The sequence below is a fragment of the Natrix helvetica genome (assembly GCF_964273705.1).
Source record: "Natrix helvetica genome assembly, chromosome: 2".
NCBI lineage: Eukaryota > Metazoa > Chordata > Lepidosauria > Squamata > Natricidae > Natrix > Natrix helvetica.
In genome coordinates this window covers 292,578,202-292,604,138 of record NC_138552.1, presented here as the reverse complement: position 1 = coordinate 292,604,138, position 25,937 = coordinate 292,578,202, and the positions used below count along the sequence as shown (strand labels likewise).

At 46.2% G+C, this 25,937-nt stretch overlaps 1 protein-coding gene across 1 annotated transcript in view; it reads left to right on the top strand.

Annotated features, from left to right (window-relative positions):
• The window catches only part of BCAS3 (BCAS3 microtubule associated cell migration factor), a 630,880-nt gene that overhangs the window by 392,674 nt on the left and 212,269 nt on the right, over positions 1-25,937 (top strand). The window contains exons 20-22 of the mRNA XM_081943945.1: positions 5,606-5,706; positions 9,848-10,044; positions 11,146-11,243. Of these exons, the coding sequence (XP_081800071.1) occupies positions 5,606-5,706; positions 9,848-10,044; positions 11,146-11,243 (396 nt within the window). The remainder of the gene's footprint in view (positions 1-5,605; positions 5,707-9,847; positions 10,045-11,145; positions 11,244-25,937) is intronic.

The following is a 25,937-nucleotide window of genomic DNA, read 5'->3' as shown; positions in this document are numbered from 1 at the left end:
ATTCAATTTTTCCCCTGCAAGGAATAACAGTCCTTCCATTCAATTTTTCCTCTGCAAGGAATATCAGTCCTTCCGTGCAATTTTTCCTCTGCAAGGAATATCAGTCCTTCCATGCAATTTTTCCTCTGCAAGGAATATCAGTCCTTCCATGCAATTTTTCCCCTGCAAGGAATATCAGTCCTTCCATTCAATTTTTCCCCTGCAAGGAATATCAGTCCTTCCATTCAATTTTTCCTCTGCAAGGAATATCAGTCCTTCCATGCAATTTTTCCTCTGCAAGGAATATCAGTCCTTCCATTCAATTTTTCCCCTGCAAGGAATATCAGTCCTTCCATTCAATTTTTCCTCTGCAAGGAATATCAGTCCTTCCATTCAATTTTTCCCCTGCAAGGAATATCAGTCCTTCCATTCAATTTTTCCTCTGCAAGGAATATCAGTCCTTCCATGCAATTTTTCCCCTGCAAGGAATATCAGTCCTTCCATTCAATTTTTCCTCTGCAAGGAATATCAGTCCTTCCATTCAATTTTTCCCCTGCAAGGAATATCAGTCCTTCCATGCAATTTTTCCTCTGCAAGGAATATCAGTCCTTCCATGCAATTTTTCCCCTGCAAGGAATATCAGTCCTTCCATTCAATTTTTCCTCTGCAAGGAATATCAGTCCTTCCATTCAATTTTTCCTCTGCAAGGAATATCAGTCCTTCCATTCAATTTTTCCCCTGCAAAGAATATCAGTCCTTCCATTCAATTTTTCCTCTGCAAGGAATATCAGTCCTTCCATTCAATTTTTCCCCTGCAAGGAATATCAGTCCTTCCATTCAATTTTTCCCCTGCAAGGAATATCAGTCCTTCCATTCAATTTTTCCCCTGCAAGGAATATCAGTCCTTCCATGCAATTTTTCCTCTGCAAGGAATATCAGTCCTTCCATTCAATTTTTCCCCTGCAAGGAATATCAGTCCTTCCATGCAATTTTTCCCCTGCAAGGAATATCAGTCCTTCCATTCCATTTTTCCTCTGCAAGGAATATCAGTCCTTCCATTCAATTTTTCCCCTGCAAGGAATATCAGTCCTTCCATGCAATTTTTCCTCTGCAAGGAATATCAGTCCTTCCATTCAATTTTTCCCCTGCAAGGAATATCAGTCCTTCCATGCAATTTTTCCCCTGCAAGGAATATCAGTCCTTCCATTCAATTTTTCCTCTGCAAGGAATATCAGTCCTTCCATGCAATTTTTCCCCTGCAAGGAATAACAGTCCTTCCATGCAATTTTTCCTCTGCAAGGAATATCAGTCCTTCCATGCAATTTTTCCTCTGCAAGGAATATCAGTCCTTCCATGCAATTTTTCCTCTGCAAGGAATATCAGTCCTTCCATGCAATTTTTCCTCTGCAAGGAATATCAGTCCTTCCATGCAATTTTTCCCCTGCAAGGAATATCAGTCCTTCCATGCAATTTTTCCTCTGCAAGGAATATCAGTCCTTCCATGAAATTTTTCCCCTGCAAGGAATAACAGTCCTTCCATTCAATTTTTCCCCTGCAAGGAATATCAGTCCTTCCATGCAATTTTTCCTCTGCAAGGAATATCAGTCCTTCCATGCAATTTTTCCCCTGCAAGGAATAACAGTCCTTCCATGCAATTTTTCCTCTGCAAGGAATATCAGTCCTTCCATTCAATTTTTCCTCTGCAAGGAATATCAGTCCTTCCATGCAATTTTTCCCCTGCAAGGAATATCAGTCCTTCCATTCAATTTTTCCTCTGCAAGGAATATCAGTCCTTCCATTCAATTTTTCCCCTGCAAGGAATATCAGTCCTTCCATTCAATTTTTCCTCTGCAAGGAATATCAGTCCTTCCATTCAATTTTTCCCCTGCAAGGAATAACAGTCCTTCCATTCAATTTTTCCTCTGCAAGGAATATCAGTCCTTCCGTGCAATTTTTCCTCTGCAAGGAATATCAGTCCTTCCATGCAATTTTTCCTCTGCAAGGAATATCAGTCCTTCCATGCAATTTTTCCCCTGCAAGGAATATCAGTCCTTCCATTCAATTTTTCCTCTGCAAGGAATATCAGTCCTTCCATTCAATTTTTCCCCTGCAAGGAATATCAGTCCTTCCATTCAATTTTTCCTCTGCAAGGAATATCAGTCCTTCCATGCAATTTTTCCTCTGCAAGGAATATCAGTCCTTCCATTCAATTTTTCCCCTGCAAGGAATATCAGTCCTTCCATTCAATTTTTCCTCTGCAAGGAATATCAGTCCTTCCATGCAATTTTTCCCCTGCAAGGAATATCAGTCCTTCCATTCAATTTTTCCTCTGCAAGGAATATCAGTCCTTCCATTCAATTTTTCCCCTGCAAGGAATATCAGTCCTTCCATTCAATTTTTCCTCTGCAAGGAATATCAGTCCTTCCATGCAATTTTTCCCCTGCAAGGAATAACAGTCCTTCCATTCAATTTTTCCCCTGCAAGGAATATCAGTACTTCCATGCAATTTTTCCTCTGCAAGGAATATCAGTCCTTCCATGCAATTTTTCCTCTGCAAGGAATATCAGTCCTTCCATGCAATTTTTCCCCTGCAAGGAATATCAGTCCTTCCATTCAATTTTTCCTCTGCAAGGAATATCAGTCCTTCCATGCAATTTTTCCCCTGCAAGGAATATCAGTCCTTCCATTCAATTTTTCCTCTGCAAGGAATATCAGTCCTTCCATTCAATTTTTCCTCTGCAAGGAATATCAGTCCTTCCATTCAATTTTTCCCCTGCAAGGAATATCAGTCCTTCCATTCAATTTTTCCCCTGCAAGGAATATCAGTCCTTCCATGCAATTTTTCCCCTGCAAGGAATATCAGTCCTTCCATGCAATTTTTCCTCTGCAAGGAATATCAGTCCTTCCATTCAATTTTTCCCCTGCAAGGAATATCAGTCCTTCCATTCAATTTTTCCTCTGCAAGGAATATCAGTCCTTCCATGCAATTTTTCCCCTGCAAGGAATATCAGTCCTTCCATGCAATTTTTCCCCTGCAAGGAATATCAGTCCTTCCATTCAATTTTTCCCCTGCAAGGAATATCAGTCCTTCCATTCAATTTTTCCTCTGCAAGGAATATCAGTCCTTCCATGCAATTTTTCCCCTGCAAGGAATAACAGTCCTTCCATTCAATTTTTCCCCTGCAAGGAATATCAGTACTTCCATGCAATTTTTCCTCTGCAAGGAATATCAGTCCTTCCATGCAATTTTTCCTCTGCAAGGAATATCAGTCCTTCCATGCAATTTTTCCCCTGCAAGGAATATCAGTCCTTCCATTCAATTTTTCCTCTGCAAGGAATATCAGTCCTTCCATGCAATTTTTCCCCTGCAAGGAATATCAGTCCTTCCATTCAATTTTTCCTCTGCAAGGAATATCAGTCCTTCCATTCAATTTTTCCCCTGCAAGGAATATCAGTCCTTCCATTCAATTTTTCCCCTGCAAGGAATATCAGTCCTTCCATTCAATTTTTCCCCTGCAAGGAATATCAGTCCTTCCATTCAATTTTTCCCCTGCAAGGAATATCAGTCCTTCCATGCAATTTTTCCTCTGCAAGGAATATCAGTCCTTCCATTCAATTTTTCCCCTGCAAGGAATATCAGTCCTTCCATTCAATTTTTCCCCTGCAAGGAATATCAGTCCTTCCATTCCATTTTTCCTCTGCAAGGAATATCAGTCCTTCCATTCAATTTTTCCCCTGCAAGGAATATCAGTCCTTCCATGCAATTTTTCCTCTGCAAGGAATATCAGTCCTTCCATTCAATTTTTCCCCTGCAAGGAATATCAGTCCTTCCATGCAATTTTTCCTCTGCAAGGAATATCAGTCCTTCCATGCAATTTTTCTGGGCAACTGGTTCATATTTATGACGGTTGCAGCGTCCCGGGATCATTTTGCAACCTTCTGATAAGCAAAGGTAAACGGGGAAGCCAGTTTGACTTGACACTGTACGAACTTAACAACTGTCGTGATTCATTTAACAACTGTGGCAACAAAGGGGTCAAATGAGGCAAAACCCACTTAAGCTAAACATACCCAGGAACTGGGTATGTTTAGCTTAAGAGAAAGAAGGACTAGGGGAGACATGATAGCAGTGTTCCAATATCTCAGGGGTTGCCACAAAGAAGAGGGAGTCAAACTATTCTCCAAGGCACCTGAGGGTAGAACAAGAAGCAATGGATGGAAACTAACCAAGGAGAGAAGCAACTTAGAACTGAGGAGAAACTTCCTGACAGTCAGAACAATTAATCAGTGTAACAGCAATTGCCTCCAGAAGTTGTGAATGCCCCAACACTGGAAGTCTTTAAGAAGATGTTGGAGAGCCATTTGTCTGGAACGGTATAGGGCAGTGATGGCGAACCTATGGCACGTGTGCCACAGGTGGCACGCGGAGCCATTTGTCAGGGCACGCGAGGCGCTGCCCTGTCAGCTGGCCAGCGCGCATGCGCGCGCTGGCCAGCTGAGTTCACCCTTTTTTAAAGCCATTTTTCGCCCTCCCCAGGCTCCAGAGGCTTTATAGGAGCCTGGGGAGGGCGAAAACATCCTCCCCCGCCTCCCCGGCAGCCCTCCGGAGGCGTCAGGGAAGCCTCCGGACAGTCCCTGAAGCCTTTGGAGCGCTTAAAACGACCCTCTGAGGAAACCGGAAGTGACTTCCGGTTTGCTCGGAGGGTCGTTTTGAGCACTCCGAAGGCATCAGGGACTGTCCGGAGGCTTCCCTGACGCCTCCGGAGGGCTGCCGGGGAGGCGGGGGAGGATGTTTTCGCCCTCCCCAGGCTCCTATAAAGCCTCTGGAGCCTGGGGAGGGCGAAAAAAGCATGTAAAAATGGGAGGGGGACCGCCTGTAGTGTGCGCATGCACACTGGGAGTTGCGCATTGCATTATGGGTGCGGCATGCCCACACAAGACCCCCCTGCGCTCCCCCCACTTATGGCACGCGAGCCAAAAAAGGTTCGCCATCGCTGGTATAGGGTTTCCTGCCTAGGCAGGGGTTTGGACTAGAAGACCTCCAAGGTCCCTTCCAACTCTACTATTGTATTATTGTATATTGTAAGTCTTGCTTAGCAACATAAATTATAGGCTCAATTCTGGTTGTAGATCAAGAACCACCTGTAACCAAACAAACAACATAAAAAAAAAAATGAAATGTACAGATTAGGTTTACAATCTTTCATTTCGCGATCGTTCGAAGCCACAGCAGCAGTGAAAAAAGTGACTTACGACTGTTTTGCACACTTAACGACCCTTCCAGCTTCTCCACATGATACAAAATTCGGAAGCCCATATTTATGTCCCATAAATACGCAATTCCCCTTTGCGACCTTCCGGCAAGCAAAGCCAATGGGGGAACCAGCTTCACTTAACAACCGTGTTACTAATTTAACAACTGCCGCGATTCACTTAGCCGTTACAGCCAAGAAAGTTTGTCAAACGGGGCAAAGTTCCTTTAACAAATGTTTCACTTAGCAACATACATCTTGGGGCTGAATTGTGGTCGTAAATCGAGGACTCCCTTTGTGTGCTTTTAAAAAAAATATACTCTTAATTGTATGTGATTTCTTTCTTGCCTCGTCTCTATTTTTCCCCCCCACAGTGGTTCCGCTGGGAAGCCCAGGACCGATCACCCGTCATGAATCCTACGACAGCTTAACTTCTGATCACAGTGGACAAGAAGACGAAGAGTGGCTCTCTCAGGTAACGGTTGACGGATTGTCAGAGTGATGGATTGCAAGAGCCATTGGAAAAAGAACTATTGATTTATTCTGATGAATTTATTGGCCGCCTATCTCGCCTGGGGCTACTCCAGGCGTCTTACAACAATGAAAAGGGAAGAAATGAAAAAAGTGTAAGCGAAGCAGAAGTAAAAGAATAGAACAGTAAAAGAACAGAATGCACAGTTGGGTGGGACCTTGGAGGTCTTCTAGCCCAACCCTCTGCTCAAGCAGGGAACCCTATGCCATTATAGAGAAGTGACTGTCCAGTCTCTTCTTAAAAACCTCCAGTGTTGGAGATTCACAACTTCTGGTGGCAAGCTGTTCCACTGGTTAATTGTCCTCACTTCTTTGTGGCAGCCCCTCAAATATTGGGATACTGCTACCATGTCACCTCCTGGTTCTTCTTTTCATTAAACTAGACATACCAAATTCCTGCAACCGTTCTTCATATACAATACAAAACAATAGCAGAGTTGGAAGGGACCTTGGAGGTCTTCTAGTCCAACCCCCTGCCTAGGCAGGAAACCCTATACCGTTTCAGACAAATGGCTATCCAACATCTTCTTAAAGACTTCCAGTGTTGGGGCATTCACAACTTCTGGAGGCAACTTCTGTTCCACTGATTAATTGTTCGAACTGTCAGGAAGTTTCTCCTCAGTTCTAAGTTGCTTCTCTCCTTGATTAGTTTCCACCCATTGCTTCTTGTTCTACCCTCAGGTGCTTTGGAGAATACTTTGACTCCCTCTTCTTTGTGGCAACCCCTGAGATATTGGAAGACTGCTATCATGTCTCCCCTAGTCCTTCTTTTCATTAAACTAGACATAACTAGACATATGTTTTAGCCTCCAGTCCCCTACATCTTATTTGCCTTATAATACGATAAAATAAATAAAATAATAAAACAATAAACTCAAATAACATAACAAAATATAATCCCAATATTTGAAGGTCTGTCACAAAGAAGAGGGAGTCAAACTATTCTCCAAAGTACCTGAGGGCAGAACAAGAAGCAATGGGTGGAAACTAATCAAGGAGAGAAGCAACTTAGAACCGAGGAGAAATTCCCTGACAGTTAGAACAATTAATCAGTGGAACAGAAGTTGCCTCCAGAAATTGTGAATGCCCCAACACTGGAAGTCTTTAAGAAGATGCTGGATAGCCATTTGTCTGGAATAGTATAGGGTCTCCTGCTTGAGAGGGGGATGGACTAGAAGGCCTCCAAGGTCCCTTCCAACTCCATTATTTTTTTATCTTCTTCTCTAGTCTAGTCTGATGAAGAGAAGGACTAGGGGAGACATGATAGCAATGTTCCAATATCTCAGGGGTTGCCACAAAGAAGAGGGAGTCAAACTATTCTCCAAGGCACCTGAGGGTAGAACAAGAAGCAATGGGTGGAAACTAATCCAGGAGAGAAGCAACTTAGAACTAAGGAGAAATTTCCTGACAGTGAGAACAATTAACTGGTGGAACAGCTTGCCTCGAGAAGTTGTGAATGCCCCAACACTGGAAGTCTTTAAGAAGATGTTGGATAGCCATTTGTCTGAAACGGTAAAGGTTCTCCTGCTTGAGCAGGCGGCTGGACTAGAAGACCTCCAAGGTCCCTTCCAGCTCCGTTCTATTCCATAATAAATATAAATGTGTTTTTTAATGCTGTCCGCCGCCCTGAGTCCTTGGGAGAAGAGCAGCATATAAATCTAATCAATCCAATCCAATAAATAAAATAACAATAAAAAGGTCTGTCAGTCCCAGGAAAGGAGAAAAGGTGAGAAGTTCTTCGGAAGAAGAACTGAAGAAGCTTCTTGGATGAGAAGCGAAATGTTTCTGAGGAAATAAAAACAAACAAACCCAAGATAGTCCAGCTTCCTTTTGTAAAGGGACCTTTAGTGCACCCATCACCTCAACGATTGAGAATCTCCACAGACATATGTCCAGGTTTAGAGTGAGTTAGAGTTAGACGGTTTGAATGTGCCCAGTGTTCTTATGGTATTCGAATAGAATAACAGAGTTGGAAGGGACCTTGGAGGTCTTCTAGTCCAACCTCCTGCTTGCGCAGGAAACCCTAAATTATTTCATGCAAATGGTTTTCCAACATCTTCTTAAAAACTTCCAATGTTGGAGCATTCACAACTTCTGGAGAAAAAGTTGTTCCACTGATTAATTGTTCTCACTGTCAGGAAATTTCTCCTCAGTTCTAAGTTGCTTCTCTCCTTGATTAGTTTCCACCCATTGCTTCTTGTCCTGCCTTCAGGTGCTTTGGAGAATAGCTTGACTCTCTCTTCTTTGGGGCAGCCCCTGAGATACTGGAAGACTGCTGTCATGTTTCCCTTAGTCCTTCTTTTCATTAAACTATAGACATACCCAATTCCTGTTATTGATGTGGGACCTACTGGATTCCTCTGGGATCTTGCTTCTCCCCCCTCCCCCCCCCCTGAATCCCATCAGTCTGGGGAGAGCGTTGAGGAACGCCTGGGTTTTGTTAAGCCAACGCATCACCTCCACACTCGCACAAAAGAAGCTCTCCATCCGCCAGTCGCTTTCTATGCCGAAAGCCCGCAGCATTTTGTCTGTTCTTCCAGATGGAAGTGTTACCGCCAGTTCGTCCATGTGACAAAGGGAACAGGGTCCTTCGCCTCCGTGTCTCAATTAAGGAAGTGGGTAATGCGTGCTGTCATCAGGAAGGGGACCACAATATGTCGGTCCCGTGCGTTTCAGAGGGGAGGGCGGGGGGTGACCGGGAACATCTGCTTTCCTCGTCTTTGCTGGAATTGCAGAAGCATCTGTTTACCTCTCGGCTCTCGGGAGCGGATGGCGTGAAGCTCCGTGCTTTCCCGTCGCGGGCCTGATCGGCATGGCGGGGCGCAGAAGCCCGCGTGCGTCAGGCATACGGCTTGTGGCGCCCCACGAAAGAGCGAAATGTTGACGGCACACGCAATGGCCTCCTTGCTCTTCTCTCCAGCGTTGAGAAAACGGTTACAGAATTCCAGAATAACAGAGTTGGAAGGGACCTTGTAGGTCATCTAGTCCAACCCCCTGGGCTAGAACAGGAGGCCCTACACCAGTGTTTCTCAATCTTGGCAACTTGAAGATGTTTCCAAGGTTGAGAAACACTGCCCTACACCATTTCTGACAAGCGGCAATCCAGTCTTTTCATCAAAGCCTCCAGGGATGAAGCTCTCACAGCTCCTATTCTATTATGTTCTACTCTACTCTTTAACAGATAAACAGAGTTGGAAGGGACCTTGTAGGTCATCTAGTCCAACCCTCCCCCCCCCCCCCAAGCAGGAGACCCTACAGCATTTCTGGCAGAGGGCAGTCCAGTCTCTTCTTGAAGGCCTCCAGTGATAAAACTCCCACAACTTCTCTTCTTTACTCAACTCTTTAATAGATAAACAGAGTTGGAAGGGACCTTGTAGGTCATCTAGTCCAACCCCCTGGGCTAGAGCAGGAGGCCCTACACCATTTCTGACAAATGGCAGTTCCAGTCTCTTCTTGAAAGCCTGCAAGAAGACCACGTTGCAACACAACACAAGCACACGGACACAGTCTTTGTCTTTTAGTAATACAAGTAGTTTATCCATTTGGAGTCTCAAAGATGCTTTTTCAAGAGGTAACTGGACTTTCTGTTTTTTCTTTGAAGATGTTTCGCTTCTCATCCAAGAAGCTTCTTCAGCTCTGACTGGATGCTGGGGAACGGAAAGATTTTATCCTCCTTGCAGACAGCTGGTCATTTGCATCCTTTTGAAGAGCCGTTGAGGCCACTTGGAGGTTTTTCCTCTGTCCTCAAGGTCACCTTTGTAGCACAAATGGGTGTGGAGTCTCCTTGGAACTTCCGAAAGGACTTTTCACCATTCAGGTGGCCCAGAGGACAGAGATAATCCTCCAAGTGGCCTCAACGGCTCTTCAATAGGATGCAAATAAGCCGCTGTCTGCAAGGAGCGTAAATCCCTCCATTCCCCACCATGTGATCCGAGCTGAAGAAGCTTCTGGGATGAGAAGCGAAACGTCTTCCAAGAAAAAACAGGCAGCCCAGTTGCCCCTTGAGCATCTTTGAGACCTCACTTCTAAGCTTCTGAAGGTCCCTCCAGACCTGGTGATGCATTGTTCGGATGCTTTCCTCCCAGGTGGAAATTGTGACTCACACCGGACCTCACCGCCGCCTCTGGATGGGCCCGCAGTTCCAGTTCAAGACTATTCATCCTTCCGGCCAAACCATCGTGATTTCCTCCAGTTCTTCCGTGCTTCAGTCCCACGGGCCCAGCGACACCCCGCAGCCTCTCCTGGATTTTGACACCGATGATTTGGATTTGGAGAGTCTCAGGTTAGAGTGTTCCTTTCCCTACCCCCCACCCCCCACCCCCCAGCGTTATAGACTTACATCCATTCGTTTTGTGGCCGTTCGAACTGAAAACGGCGCTGAAAAAATGCGACTTACTACTGCTTTTCACGCTTACAATGGTTGCCGTATTCCTGTAGTCATGTCATCGAATTTTTAAATGCCTCATTAGGGAGGGAGGGCAGAGATGGAGATGTAGTTGCATCGAATTGAGAGGCTAACTGCCCACTGCCAGGAGTTCGATCCTGAGCAGTTCAAGGTTAACTCAGCCTTCCATCCTTCCGAGGTGGGTAAAATGAGGACCCAGATTGTTGGGGTCAAGAAGCTGACTCTGTAAACCGCTTAGAGAGGGCTGTAAAGCACTTTGAAGTGGTAGATAAGTCTTAGGTGCTATTGCTGGCAAATTCTGCCCACTGCCATAAGTCCGATCCTCACCGGCTCAAGGTTGACTCAGCCTTCCCTCCTTCCGAGGTGGGTAAAACGAGGACCCAGATTGTTGGGGGCAAGAGGCTGACTCTGTAAACTGCTTAGAGAGGGATTTAAAGCACTTTGAAGTGGTATATAAGTCTTAGGTGCTATTGCTGGCAAATTCTGCCCACTGCCAGGAGTTCAATCCTGACCAGTTCAAGGTTGACTCAGCCTTCCATCCTTCCAAGATGGGTAAAACGAGGACCCTGATTGTTGGCGGCAAGAGGCTGACTCTGTAAACCGCTTAGAGAGGGTTGTAAAAGCACTGTGAAGCGGTATATAAGTCAAAGTGCTATTCCTTCCTTGTGGTTAGAATGCAGCATTGCAGGCTCACTCTGCCCACTGCCATGAGTTCGATCCAAGGTTCAAAGGTTGACTCAGCCTCCCATCCTTCCGAGGTGGGTAAAATGAGGACCCAGATTGTTGGGGGCAAGAGGCTGACACTGTAAACCGCTTAGAGAGGGCTGTAAAAGCACTGTGAAGCGGTATATAAGTCTAAGGGCTAGTGCTATTACATACTGTAGTTCGGGGCGAGATGCCTTTGTTTTTTGTGCTGTATGCCCCACTCTTTTCAACAAACTCATCCTTCAACTGGCCATGTTTTGTTTCGTTTTTCAGAATCCAGCCTGTCCGTTCTGAGCCTGTTAGCATGCCCGGGTCGTCGCGCCCAACTTCTGAACTACAGGGAGGGTCTGCAGGAACGGATGCTACCTCAGGTAGGAAAGGGTCTATCAAGCCCCAAATTTTTTTTCTTTTCTTTTAATGCGTTCACGGTGAATGCGAAGGGATTTTTCGTCGGCAAAACGTTCGTGAACGTAAATCCAACTGAAGGTATTTTGTGGACGGACCAAAGAAACGACTTCGTTCCGTCATGGCTCAAGGCCTGGTGATTACTGCTTGGAGAAATTCGAAATTGAGACCGTCCCGTCTCTTGTTTAGGTATGCTGAGAGTAACAACGCTGGGCAAAGGGACAGTACCTACCCTGTTTCCCCGAAAATAAGACCTCCTCAGATAATAAGGACAATCGGGCTTTTTGAGCGCATGCGCTAAAATAAGCCCCCCCCCCCCGCTGAAAATATTGCAGCTGCACCTCAAAAATAAGAAGACCTCCCCGAAAATAAGGCCAAGGGTTTATTTTTTTTGGGGGGGGGGTCAAAAGAAAATAAGACCCTGTCTTATTTTCAGGGAAACACGGTAATTGGTGATATATTGATCGGAGGTATCAGTAAGACCCGAACATGGAAGCAACGTTGAACTAGCTACGCTTACTTGAATACATATCAGCCTGTCTTCTGAAGTGTAGCTAGTTGTGAAGTTTGGCGGTGCAAGGGAGTATGTGGGGATATGCATATGTAAGTATATGCATAATTTTGTATTTATTTTGTCATGTTTATTTATATTGGAGGTGGCGAGCTTTTGAGAGTTGCATGCAACAGCATTTCATTTTAAGGTACGCCAATTAGTGCACATTCCGTGATAATAAAGTTATTCTAAGTTACTCTAAGTAGCTGATTTGGGACAACTTTATGTGAATTGTTGACCTCCATTGAGTGAAGGGATGGACGCGTTGAAAACTGATCTCCTCCGAAGACTTGTTTCGTTCTGACTGGATGTCAGGTGTTGGTTGTAGGCTGGCTAAGGGGAGGAAAACCCTTAAGACAGAAGATGGCTTGGGTGGGGGAAAGATTCAAAAGGGATCGGTCTTTGAGAGGGAATTGATCCTCTAAAGCAGCGGTCACCAACTGGTGGTCAGCAAGAAAATTTTGGTGGTCGGCAGAAAAATGATTTGCGTTTTTTATATTGCACTAAATCAGGGGTCCTCTAACTACGGCCCCTGGGCTGGATATGTGCAATGAATGCTTGTGTTGCTGCAGAGAGTCTCCCCCTTCGGGGTCTTTTTGTGCGGGTCGGAGGGGGGCAGAAATTCCAACTTGGGGTCTGCTTCAGCCTCCTGGTGCTGGGCTTTGGGCGAAGGCTGGAGGGAAGCGCCGCTGGTGACCAAGAACTGGAGGGCCTCGTTCCAGTGGGACTGCATCATGGCCTGGAACTGGCTGACCATCTCAGCCCAGTGAGCCTCCAGGAGCCGGTATCTGGCCTTGCACTCCCACAGGTCTTCCCTCTGCTTGGAAAGCCTATGCTCCTAGTCCTCAGTGAGGTGCTTCTGCCGAACCGCCTTCTCGGTCAGACGCAAATTGAACTGAGCTGTTTTGCCAACTCTTTCTCCTGGGGGCTGCTTAGCTCCAGCAACTGCTTCCTGTTGGGGCCCTAAGGAGCCCGGGTGGGCAGACAAGGAGCGGCTGGTAGGGGAGTGGTGAGTAGAGGCTGATGAGGCGCCCTTCAACGTGAGTGACATCAAGTTGGTCACACCCACCCAGTCACATGACCACGTACTAGCCTCACCCACCCAGCCGGTCATTAGGCCCGATCATATTAGTGGTCTGCGGGATTTAAAATTATGAATTTAGTGGCCCTTGAGGTCCAAAAGTTTGGTGACCCCTGCAGTCTAAAGTATGAGACCTTGAACAATGATGATGGTTCCTTTTCAAGAACGGAGGGGATCAGGAATCTAACGTTCTCAAGACTCTGAATGAAACCTGGAATGGATCCCTACCTCCTGCTTTGGCATCTACAAGAGAATAATAATTTGAACAAAAACCCTTTGATCGGGTTGTCTACTTTGTTGTTGTTCCATCTTTAAGTGATGTCTGCTTCTTCTCGACCGCATGGAACATATCACGCCAGGCCCTCCATTGTCTCCCAGAGAGAGTAAGGCCTAAATTCACCTTCGTGGCATCGATGACGCCATCTATCTCACCCTCTGCCATTTCCCTCTTCTCTTGTCTTCCATCTTTCCCAGCCTCAGGGTCTTCTTGAAGGGTCCTTGTTCTGATCCCAAGGACATGAAGCAAACTCCTTCTCCCAACAAAAAACCCTTTTATTAATTGATTGTGAATTCTGCTCATTCACATCCAGCAAAGTCTTTCAAGGGAGGATTTACAATCACAGATTTTATCTGACTTGGAGAGCTGACAGGCCGATCTTTGCAAAACTTGGCAAGGAGTCTCGGAGAATCACGAACCAATGAAGAGAACTAATTGTTCCCTGCAAAGGCCCACTCCCCTTTCGCTCCTCTTTTATTTCCTCTGGGAGGGGCCATTAATCGTCCATCCTGGGGCCTTACTCCCAAGTCGCCCCCTGCTCTTTAGCCGTTCCCTTCGTCTGGCAGCTCTGCGCATGCGCACACTGGGAACAGGCTCCAGCTGTTCTTCTGCCTCACTGATGTCTGACTCCGAAGGTAGCTGATAACTGTCAGACGGCCCTGGCCCTTTCTCTGCTTCCGACACAGAGCCCTCCTCAGAGCCTTCCCCAGACTCCAGGACTGTCCCATCTTCCTCCCCAACCTCCTCACTGTCCGACTCTGCTGCCAGCTCTGCAAAAAAAAAAAAGCCTTTGTATTATTGCAGTTGAAACTGAAGTCGTCATTAACAGGTAGGACATTGTAGCGGGAAATTTTGTGTAGCAAGTTTAGGTCAGACTGTAGGCGGCGGCGTTCTAGGTTTTCCAAGCCCAAAATTTCGAGCCTGGTGGCGTAAGGGATTCTATTGTGAGCAGAGGAGCGGAGGACTCTTCTCGTGAAATACCTCTGGACTCGCTCGATTGTATTAACGTCCGATATACAGTGTGGATTCCAGGCAGACGAGCTGTATTCGAGAATTGGTCTGGCAAAGGTTTTGCACGCCCTAGTTTGCAGTGCAATATTCCCGGAGAAGAAGCTTTGCAAGATTAGGTTAACAGCTCTTAATGCCTTTTTGGCAATGCTATTACCGTGAGCTCTGGGACGTTTGAGACCGAGTGCTCCTAGGTCCTTGACTGTGTGGGGGCCCGTCTACAAGGTCGATTTTTGTTGCCGGTGTGTAAGACAGAGCATTGATTGTTTGAGATTCGGCCTTTCCGATTGTTTTGACCATTCTGACACGTAGCCAAGGGTCGCATGTTAATGCATGTTCCTGTATTTCTTAACGTGCTCGTCGTCAGCTCTTCAAGGGCTCTTATCACAGGTCGATCCTCACATGACCCTATTTGGCGCAGTGTTAGGTAGGCGAACGTGACTTTGCAGGTTCTTTGGCGCTGGCTGGGGACGATGGATCTGTCCTGATAGATGACAGTTTCCGTAATGCACGGTTGTTGGCGTTGCCGCATTTATTCAAGGGCAACAACGGGGCAATTTGACTTTGAAGAATCAGCTCTATCACTTCCAGAGGTTTTGGCCAGGCCTGGGTTTCTCTTTCTATATTCTTTTCCCCTCCCCTCCTAACAAAATTGCTCATAAGTGGAGTTATTAAACACACAACATTAGTAAAAACACTTGGGGCTGGAGGAGGGTTTTAATCTTCAGTGGTTCGGAAGTCCCTGGAGCCCCGTGATTGAATTGAGGTTTAATCTGTCAAAGGAAACCGAACCACAGGGAGAAAATTGATTTGTGCAAGTTGTCTAAACAGGGCCGAGAAGGGGAAAGCTTCCGCCATAATATTCTCTCTTTCTCTCTCTCTTTCTCCCCCTTTCTTCTTTCTCTCTCTTTTCTCTCTCTTTCCCCATATTTCTCTTGCTCTCTCTATCTTCCTGTCTTCCTCTTTTTTCTCTCTCTATCGCTCTCTTGCTCTGTTTTCTCCCCCTCTTTCTCTTTTCTCTCTCTCCCTCTCTCTCTTCCTGTCTCCCTCTCTTTTCTCCCTTTTTCTTTTTCTTTTTTCTCTCTTTTTTCCTCTCCCTTTTTCAAACTTTCTCTTTCTTTCTCTTTCTTTCTCTTTTCTCTTTCTTCATCTCTCTCTCTCTTCCTTCCTATCTCTTTCTTTTTTCTATTTCTCTTTCTTATCTCCTTTCTCTTTCTCTCTCTTTCTTCATAATGTTCTTTCTCTTTCTCTCTCTTTCTCTCTTTCTTCCTATCTTTCTTTTTCTCCCTTTCTTTTTCTTTCTCTCCCTTTCTTTTCTCTCTCTTTTTTTGCTCTTTCTTCATATCTCTTTCTCTTTCTTCCTATCTGTCTGTCTGTCTGTCTGTCTGTCTGTCTGTCTTTCTCTCTCTCTCTCTCTCTCTCTCTCTCTATCTCTCTCTCTCTCTCTCTCTCTCTGTGTTTTTCTCTCTCTCTCTTTCTGTCTGTCTGTCTGTCTCTCCAATCTTTTCTTGAAAACCTCCAGCCATGGAGCCACTCACAGGTTATTCCATTGATTAATTGTTCTCACTGTCAGGAAATTTCTCTTCCTAGTTGGATAGCCATTTGTCTGGAACGGTATAGGGCAGTGATGGTGAACCTATGGCACGCGTGCCACAGGTGGCACGTGGAGACATTTGTCAGAGCACGCGAGGCACTGCCCTGTCAGCTAGCCAGCGCGCATGCGCGCGCTGGCCAGCTGAGTTCACCTTTTTCTTCTCTCCTTGATTGGTTTCCACCCATTCTCAAAACAATCAGTCACACGGTCCAATCGCGTTGCTGTCTGGTTGCCAGGCGACATCACTCCGCCTTCTTCCAACCAGGCGTGAGAATGTCCTTGGTTCCCAAGAGAAAGTATTTTGTTTTGACTACAAAGTCCTAGCTCTCTCAATCCTTCCCCCCCTCCCTATCCCTCAGCTTCCGTGTGGCCATGCGGAAGCTGTCAAGATGGCTTCAGTCAGGTCAGCTTCAGGGTTGACACCAACTTCGGCAGGATGCCAACGATGCCATCGCTTTCCTTTGCTTGTCAGTACTCACACGAGACAGCCAGCTGTCTCACCTAGGGGCAGAAGGCGGCCCTCCGTTTGACAAGATCAGTAGGGTGAAGCCTGATTTACAAAGTAAAAGCACATGCTTCGGATACAGGCAGGCCTCAACTTACCATCCCAATTGACTCCCAACATTTCCATCGCTAAGTGAAACCCTTGTTAAGTGAGCTTTGCCCCATTTTACGCCTTTATCGGTTCTGCTCCTTTCTGCGACTTTTTCCTTGTTGCTGGTTAAGTGAAACGCCGCAGTTGTTAAATTAGTAACAATGTTTGTGGAGTGAATCTGCCTTCCCCCATTGACTTGGCCGGTCAAAAGGTCGCAAAAGTGGATCGCGTGACCCCTGGGACACTGCCACCGTCATAAATGTGAGTCGGTTCCCAAGCGTCTGGATTTTGATCACGTGACCATAAGGATACTGCGATGGTCGTAAGTGTGGGAAAACGGTCCTAAGTCACTTTTTTCCAGTGCTGTTGTAACTTTGAACGGTCACTAACTGAACTGCTGTAAGTCGAGGACTACCTGTATTCCCATCAGGAGACAGGAACACTTGACAGAAGAGCATATCTGTAGCTCAGGGTTGATCTGTGGGGCCCTTGGTGCTCTCGGAGCTTGATTATTTTCTTGCAGACGTCTCGTGACCCAACCACGTAACATCGTCAGTGCTAGAAGGAGTGGGGGGTACAGAGCGGAGGACGAGGGCTCCCTCCGTGCTCTCTGAACATGGAGCTTTTTCTTGCAGATGCTTCACTACTAAACTAGGTAACGTCATCAGAGAGCACCAAAAGACCACGCTACCCTGCAAGAGTCCGTCACTTGTTCATACTCTGAAATGGGAATGCTTGTACAATATGGAGCCTACACAATATCCGACAGATCAGAGGCATCCGATTTGGGTGATGGATTGGTTTCCTTAGGATGCATAAACTACACACACACACGCACACACACGCACATACACGCTCCCTCTCTCCCTCCCTCTCCCTCCCTCTCCCTCTCTCCCTCCCTCTCTCTCCCTCTCTCCCTAACCCTCTCTCCCTCTCCCTCCCTCTCTCCCTCCCCCTCTCCCCCTCTCTCCCCCTCTCTCCCCTCTCTCCTCTCTCCCTCCCGCTCTCTCTCTCCCCCTCTCTCCATCTCCCTCCCTCTCTCCCCCTCTCTCCATCTCCCTCCCTCCCTCTCTCCCCCCTCTCTCCCCCTTTCCCTCTCTCCCTCCCTCTCCTTCTCCCTCTCTCCCCCTCTCCCTCTCTCCCTCCCTCTCCTTCTCCCTCTCTCCCCCTCTCCCCCTCTCTCCCTCCCGCTCTCTCTCCCCCTCCTTCCCTCTCCGTCTCTCACTCCCCCCTCTCCCCCTCTCTCCCTCTCCCTCCCCCTCTCTCCTCTCTCCTCTCTCCCCCCTCTCTCCATCACCCTCTCTCTCCCCCTCTCTCCCTCCCTCTCCTCCCTCTCTCCCCCTCCCCCTCCCCCCTCTCTCCCCCTGTCTCCCTCCCCCTCTCTCACTCCCTCCCTCTCCCTCCCTCTCTCACTCCCCCCTCTCTCCCTCTCCCTCCCTCCCTCTCTCCCCTCTCTCCCCCCTCTCTCTCCCTCTCTCCATCTCCCTCCCTCTCTCCCCCTCTCTCCATCTCCCTCTCTCCCCCCTCTCTCCCTCCCTCTCCTTCTCCCTCTCTCCCTCCCCCTCTCTCCCTCTCTCTCCCTCTCTCCCTCCCTCTCTCTCCCCCCTCTCCCTCTCTCCCTCCTGCTCTCTCCCCCTCTCTGACTCTCTGCCTCCCGCTCTCTCCCTCTCCCTCCCTCTCTCTCTCCCCCTCTCCCCCTCCCTCCCTCTCCCTCCCCCTCTCTCTCCTCCCTCTTGCTCCCCCCTCTCTCCCTCCCTCTCTCTCCCCCTCTCCCTCCCCCTCCCTCCCTCTCTCCCTCCCTCTCTCTCCCCCTCTCTCCCCCTCTCCCTCTCCCTCCCTCTCTCTCTCTCCCCCTCTCCCCCTCCCTCCCTCTCTCCCTCTCCCTCTCTCTCCTCCCTCTTGCTCCCCCCTCTCTCCCTCCCTCTCTCTCCCCCTCTCCCTCTCCCTCCCTCCCTCTCTCCCTCCCCCTCTCCCTCTCCCTCCCTCCCTCTCTCCCTCCCTCTCTCTCCCCCTCTCTCTCCCTCCCCCTCCCTCCCTCTCTCTCCCCCTCTCTCCCCCTCTCTCTCCCTCTCCCTCCCTCTCTCTCTCTCCCCCCTCTCTCCCCCTCCCTCCCTCCCTCTCTCTCCCTTTCTCCCTCCCTCTTCCTCTCTCTCGCTCTTCTCCGTTTCCTAATCCAGAACCGATGTATACATTTTGGGGACGAACCTGAGCACTGGATCCCACCGAAGGCTTAGGGTTAGGGTTTGGTCATTAAACGAAGCTAGCTTCACTCACTGACTTTGCTTGTCGGGAGCCGGCTAGGAAGGATACAAATGCTGATCACATGACCTTGGGACAAGGCAACCATCATAAATACGAACTGGTGGACGGTCGCCTGAACTTTGATCTTGGGGATGCTGCAATAGTCAGAAGGGTGAAAAACGCTCCTAACTTTTTTTCAGTGCCGTTGTAACAAAGTAAGGTCAGTAAACGCACAATTGTAAGTCAAGGACTACCCAATCCGGTTAGAGGCGGGGTGGGGGTGGGGATGGAAACAGGTCCTGGGACCAAGAATTCGAAAGCACATGATAGCAGCCTTCCAATATCTCAGGGGTTGCCCCAAAGAAGCTATTCTCCAAGGCACCTGAGGGCAGAAGAAGAAGCAATGGGTGGAAACTAATCAAGGAGAGAAGCAACTTAGAACTGAGGAGAAATTTCCTGGCAGTTAGAACAATTAATCAGTGGAACAGAAGTTGCCTCCAGAAGTTGTGAATGCCCCAACACTGGAAGTCTTTAAGAAGATGTTGGAATGGCCATTTGTCTGAAACGGTATAGGGTTTCCTGCCTAGGCAGGGGGTTGGACTAGAAGACCTCCAAGGTCCCTTCCAACTCTGCTATTCTAAAGAGGATAACTATATGAATTAAGCATGTTACACGCGCCGCAGACCTTAGCTGGATGGCTGATCAACTGGAGAGAAGAGGGTTTTTATTCTTCCTTGTTTTTGCATTCCAACCAATTACCCTTCCTTGTTCCTGCAACGGCGGCTCCGATCATAAAAATTCATAACTTGGTTACGTTATAAAACAAACCCACACCCCTACACCAAATATCTCAAATCTGGCCCAGTCTAATCAATTATGCCGCCATTGTGCCAAGCAGGGTTTCCTCCCCATGTTGGGAGGGAGGGAGGGGAAGGGGCGGAGGGGCATAAAGCGTGCTGCAAAATCAATTAAAGATGGAAAAAAAAGCCACAGCTCTCGTCAAGGGCCAAGCGATAGAGCCTCGATAAGGGAAGGCGCCATGCGGAGCGTATCTGCCAGGCCTGAAGCCATCAAAGAGACAGATAAGCATCTTCGGAGAGTACAAGGCACACACGGGTCATAAGAGAAGAATCACTTCCTGGTTTGAGGAGGGGATAGTAAAAATTTATGACCTATTCACCTTCCTCCAGCCTTTCAAACAGCAAATGTACAGAACCAGTAAAAGCATTTTGGAGTGGGGGTTTGGCCGCCTCAGCAGGAAAGCGGAATATTTCTGTACAAGGAGGATGATAAGGAAGACTTTAGGCAGGAGAGAGAAAGAGAGAAAGAAGAAGAAAGGGAGAGAAAGGCAGAGAGAGACAGAAAGAGAGAGGAAAAAGAGAGAGAAAGAGAAAAAGATCAAGGGAGAGAGAAAAAGAAAGGGAGAAAAAGACAAAGAGACAGAAAGAGGAAAAAGAGAAAGAGAAAGGAGAGAGAAAGAAGAAGAAAGGGAGAAAAAGAAAGATAGATAGAAAGAGACAGAAAGAGAAAAAGAGAGAAAGAAAAAAGAGAGAAAGAGAAGAAGAGCTAGGAGAGAGAGAGAAAGAGAGAGAGAAAGAAGAAGAAAGGGAGAAAAAGATAGAAAGAGAGAGAAAAAGAGAAAGAGAAAAAGAGAGATGGGAGAGAGAGAGAAACCATCTTTGAAACAGGAAGCTTCTATTTTAATGCCACAACTGTTTCCTGCCTTTTATTAATAAAATAAAGTTGCCAAGAACGAGGAGAAGGACAAAAAAAATCACCTGGCCAATGAAAAAAAAAGGTGGGGAGAATGGGGATGGGTGGCCCTAAGTGAAATTGAGTTTGATGTCCAGCTGTCTGCAAGGAACATAAATCCTTCCCTTCCCCACCTTTCAGTCAGAGCTGAAGAAGCTTCTTGGATGAAGTTTTGCTTGATCTGTTAGATTGCAGCTATGGTCTCTTTAAGACTTGTGGACTTCAACTCCCAGAATTCCTGAGCCAGCATGGGGAATGATGGCCCTTTTAGGACTTGTGGACTTCAACTCCCAGAATTCCTGAGCCAGCATGGGGAATGATGGCCCTTTTAGGACTTGTGGACTTCAACTCCCAGAATTCCTGAGCCAGCATGGGGAACGAGGCCTTGTGGACTTCAACTCCCAGAATTCCTGAGCCAGCATGGGGAACAATGGCCCCTTTAGGACGTGTGGACTTTAACTCCCAGAATTCCTGAGCCAGCATGGGGAACGAGGCCTTGTGGACTTCAACTCCCAGAATTCCTGAGCCAGCATGGGGAACAATGGCCCCTTTAGGACTTGTGGACCAACTCCCAGAATTCCTGAGCCAGGTGGCTGAGGAATTCTGGGAGTTGAAGTCCACAAGTCCTAACTGGGTCATCGTTCCCCATCTTCTGTGCTGGATTATATTATAATGGTATCATTGTTAAGGCTGGAGAAGGACCACATACAAAAATGACAATGCTGGTGACCATCACTTAGCTGGATCAGAGTTAGGGGGTGGTTTAATTACCTCAGCGGGACCAAAATTTCAGGAAGAAATTGCTTAAAAAGTACGAGGAATTGGAGAACGGGCAGTGCCTCGACTAGGCCGAACCATTTCAGGGGGGGGGGGGCTTGGAGACTTTATAAAAGTATATAAAATTACACATAATGTAGAGAAAAGATACTCTTCCCAGCTTATAATGTATATCCCAGCATCGTCCAGTCAAATTGATTTAGCAGGATCGTCAAGACCCAGACCTAAGAGGGATTTCTTTGAGCAACGGGTAATAAATTTCGTGAATTTACGGCCACAAAACGGGAAAACAGATGCATGTTAAAACTTTTGTGGCTTTAAAAGTGGATCCTAAGGCCATCCCTCCAAATAACTTCCCGTTATGGCTCTATGTGGGGAGTCCTCGACTTACGACCGCAATGGAGGTCCAAACTGTCCATTGCTAGAAAATAAGACATTTGAATTTTCTGTCCCCTGTTTTGACCACCTTTCTTGCCTCCGTTGTTAAGTGAATCGCTGCAGTGGTTAAATCAGTGACACGGTCGTTAAGCGAATCGGGCTTCCCCCATTGACTTTGCTTGTCGGGAGGTCGTAAAACGGGGGATCGCATGACCCTAGGACTCTTCAACCGTCGTAACTATGAAACATTTGCCAAGCACCCCAATTCGGATCGTGTGACACGAGGATGTTGCAATGGTCATAAGTGAGAAAATGGTCATAGGTCGGGTTTTTTGGGTTTTTTGAGTGACGTCGTAATCTTGGACGGTCACTAAACAAACGTTTGCAAGATGAACTGCATGTACAGTTCATCAAGATTATCAGTCAAGGAGAGGTGGTCCTCGCCTTACGACCTTAATTGAGCCCAACATTTATGTTGCTAAGTGGGACATTTCTTAAGTGAGTTTTGCCCCATTCTACGACCTTTCTTACCATGGTTGTCAAGGGAACCACTGAAATTGTTAAGTTAGTAAGCGAATCTGCCTTCTCCCTTGACTCTGCTTGTCAGAGGGCTGCTATAAAAGAGATCACATGACCCCTGGACATACAACCGTCGTAAGTACATGCCAGTTGCCAAGCCTCTGAATTTTGAACACATGACCCCGGGGCTGCTGCAATCTAGACGGTCCTACATTGCTTTTTTTTAAAAAAACTTCCAACGGTCACTAAACGGGCTGTTGTAAGTCGAGGCCTACCTGTACGAACAAGCAAATGAAGGATTTTATTTTGTCGTCCTGCAGCTCGTAAGGTGAGGCGAGGCATGTCCCTTCTGAGTGGGCACCAAGAGAGACGGTGGGGTGGCGCCAGGGCTGTTCCCCGCAATGGGTTTATGGCCCTGGAATCGTGACAGCAACGATAGCATCAGAAATGTACACTTATAAAATTTTGTGAGGGGAACAAGGTTTGCCTTTAACTTCATCAGACATCAGCAGCCAGAAAGGTAGTAGACACAGTTCTTAAGAGATCTTAAAAGGAGGAAAATCCAGAAAAAAAATAATAATAAAAATGGAGTGGGGAGGGGGGGGGAGAAAGTCACACTGGGTGCATCAGGATAATAAATTCAACCCCGACAGGTAACGAATTGCGCTGATCGTAAAATACACCGAAATTACCGACACGAAATTGGAATGCCGCTCGAAGCATTTCTTGGGCCTTAAAACAGGTAAGTGCAGGTTGGAAGCAGGAAGTTGGGAGCAAGAAATGTGCCTGTATTTTCAATCATTGATCTTTTGTGGGAAAAAAATACTGTATAGGTAGTTTTCGACTTACGACCAGAATTGGGACCAGAATTGCCATTGCAAAGTGAGGAGATGGGATAGGAAACAGGCAAGCTCAGAGAAAACCAACCACCCAATAGGCCTCCCCCTCCTCCTCCCCCTCCTCCCCCTCTTCTCCACTCACTTCTAGCACTGATTGTGTTCCCTAATTGGGTAATGAAACGTCTGCAAGAAAATAGCCAACTTTCAGAGAATGCCAAGGACCTCACAGTCCTCCTCCTCCTCTTCACAAATCCCACTCCCTTCCAGCACTGATGACGCTACCAAGTGGGGTAATGAAACGTCTGCAAGAAAACCACGGCGCTCAGAAGGCCAAGGAGTCCACAGTTCAACCCTGAGCTACAGATGTTCACTTCTGTGAACTCCACTTCTCTTTTCCTTGAACATCAGTCTGTAGCTTTTGTTCATTGCAGTCGCTGAGAATGGCAAAGGTAGGACTGTGGGCCTCCAAGCCCCACTGAGAATTGCAGAGCCTTGGTAAGGCCACACTTGGAATACTGCCTCCAATTTTGGTTGCCACGGTATAAAAAAAGTTGTTGAGACTCTAGAAAGAGTGCAGAGAAGAGACCAAGATGATTGGGGCTTTGGAGGCTAAAACAATGATTGCAAGAAATTGGGTTTGTCTATTTTAATGAAAAGAAGGACCAGGGGAGACATGATAGCAATGTTCCAATATCTCAGGGGTTGCCACAAAGAAGAGGGAGTCAAGCTATTCTCCAAAGCACCTGAGGGTAGAACAAGAAGCAATGGGTGGAAACTAACCAAGGAAAGAAGCAACTTAGAACTGAGGAGGAATTTCCTGACAGTGAGAACAATTAATCAGTGGAACAGAAGTTCCCTCCAGAAGTTGTGAATGCCCCAACACTGGAAGTCTTTAAGAAGATGTTGGATAACCATTTGTCTGAAGTGGTGTAGGGTCTCCTGCCTAGGCAGGGGCTTGGACTAGAAGACCTCCAAGGTCCCTTCCAACTCTGCTATTGTATTATTGTATTAATGAAAATAAGGACCAGGGGAGACATGATAGCAGTCTTCCAATATCTCAGGGATTGCCACAAAGAAGAGGGAGTCAAACTATTCTCCAAGGCACCTGAGGGCAGGACAAGAAGCAATGGGTGGAAACTAATCAAGGAGAGAAGCAACTTAGAACTGAGGAGAAACTTCCTGACAGTGAGAACAATTAATCAGTGGAACAACTTGCCTGCAGAGATTGTGAATGCCCCAACACTGGAAGTCTTTAAGAAGATGTTGGATAGCCATTTGTCTGAAATGGTACAGGGTTTCCTGCTTGAGCAGGGGGCTGGACTAGAAGACCTCCAGGGTTCCTTCCAATTCTGGTCACTGACATGTTTGGAGAGCCTGCTACACTTACTTTTCAACTGCCTCCCCCCACCCCAACCCCCTAAACAAGCATGAAGGTCCTCATTATTATCAGGAAGATTAAAATATGGATCCGACTCCTTCCCTCCCCCTGCTCACCCCTCCGCTACTCTTTCTTAGATCGCCAGAGCATGGAGGGAGGGGTGGGGGCAAAGCCTGAATGAAGCCATTGTTTGCAACAACCAGCCTTCCTGATACCATCCAGGTAATTACAGGTTCAGGTGAAGAGTTTCAGGGCATCTTAATTACAACTCTCTGCAGCCCATCAGGGCCCGATGGGACAGCAGCCCCTTGCCAGCCCAGCCTGCTTATTGAGATCAACAGGTTCCCTTCGGCATTCTCAACACCGGTAACTGGAAACCAGTGGCCGCCACTAATCTGGTACCGGCGGCAGCGATAAGAGCTCCCCAGGAATTCCCCAGTGCTCCTTGGCCGTTTGTGCATTCACACACATCTCATATCTGAGTAAGACTCTGCTTTCTAGGCTCACAGACTCTGCAGGCGACTCCAGAGCTGTAGGATAAATAGAGTAGTAGAGTAGAATGCAATAGAATAGAATTAGAATAGAATAGAATAATGAAATTAGAATAGAACAGAATAGAATAAAATATAGAATATAGTAGTAGAGTAGAATGCAATAGAATATAATTAGAATAGAATAGAATAGAATAGAATAGAATAGAATAGAATAATGAAATTAGAATAGAACAGAATAGAATAAAATATAGAATATCGTAGTAGAGTAGAATGCAATAGAATATAATTAGAATTAGAATAGAATAGAATAGAACAGAATAGAATAATGAAATTAGAATAGAACAGAACAGAATAGAATAAAATATAGAATGTAGTAGTAGAGTAGAATGCAATAGAATATAATTAGAATTAGAATAGAATAGAATAATGAAATTAGAATAGAACAGAACAGAATAGAATAAAATATAGAATATCGTAGTAGAGTAGAATGCAATAGAATATAATTAGAATTAAAATTAGAATAGAATAATGAAATTAGAATAGAACAGAACAGAGCAGAATAGAATAGAATAAAATATAGAATATAGTAGTAGAGTAGAATGCAATAGAATATAATTAGAATTAGAATAGAATAGAATAATGAAATTAGAATAGAACAGAACAGAATAGAATAAAATAAAATACAGAATATAATAGTAGAGTAGAATGCAATAGAATATAATTAGAATTAGAATAGAATAGAATAATGAAATTGGAATAGAATAGAATAAACAGAGTTGGAAGGGACCTTGGAGATCTTCTAGTTCAACCCCTTGCTTAGGCAGGATATCCCTTGAGGGGTAAAAAAAATATAAGTAAACAGGATTGGATTTTGGAAACTTTACCCAAGGATGCAGGTAGTCCTCAAGTTACAAGCACAGGACTTCTTTATAAGGCCCTTCCTCATGACCTCTGCTTCTTATCCACCATTATTATTATGATTATGGTTTATCACATAGTTAGCCAGATGTTTGGATTAGATTTGGTATTTTTATCCACCTATCGAGTCCTTCCCAAGGACCTGGGATAGGCAGATGTGAATGTTTTTTTTAATATATATATATATATATATATATATATATATATATATATATATATATATATATATATATATATATATATATATATATATATA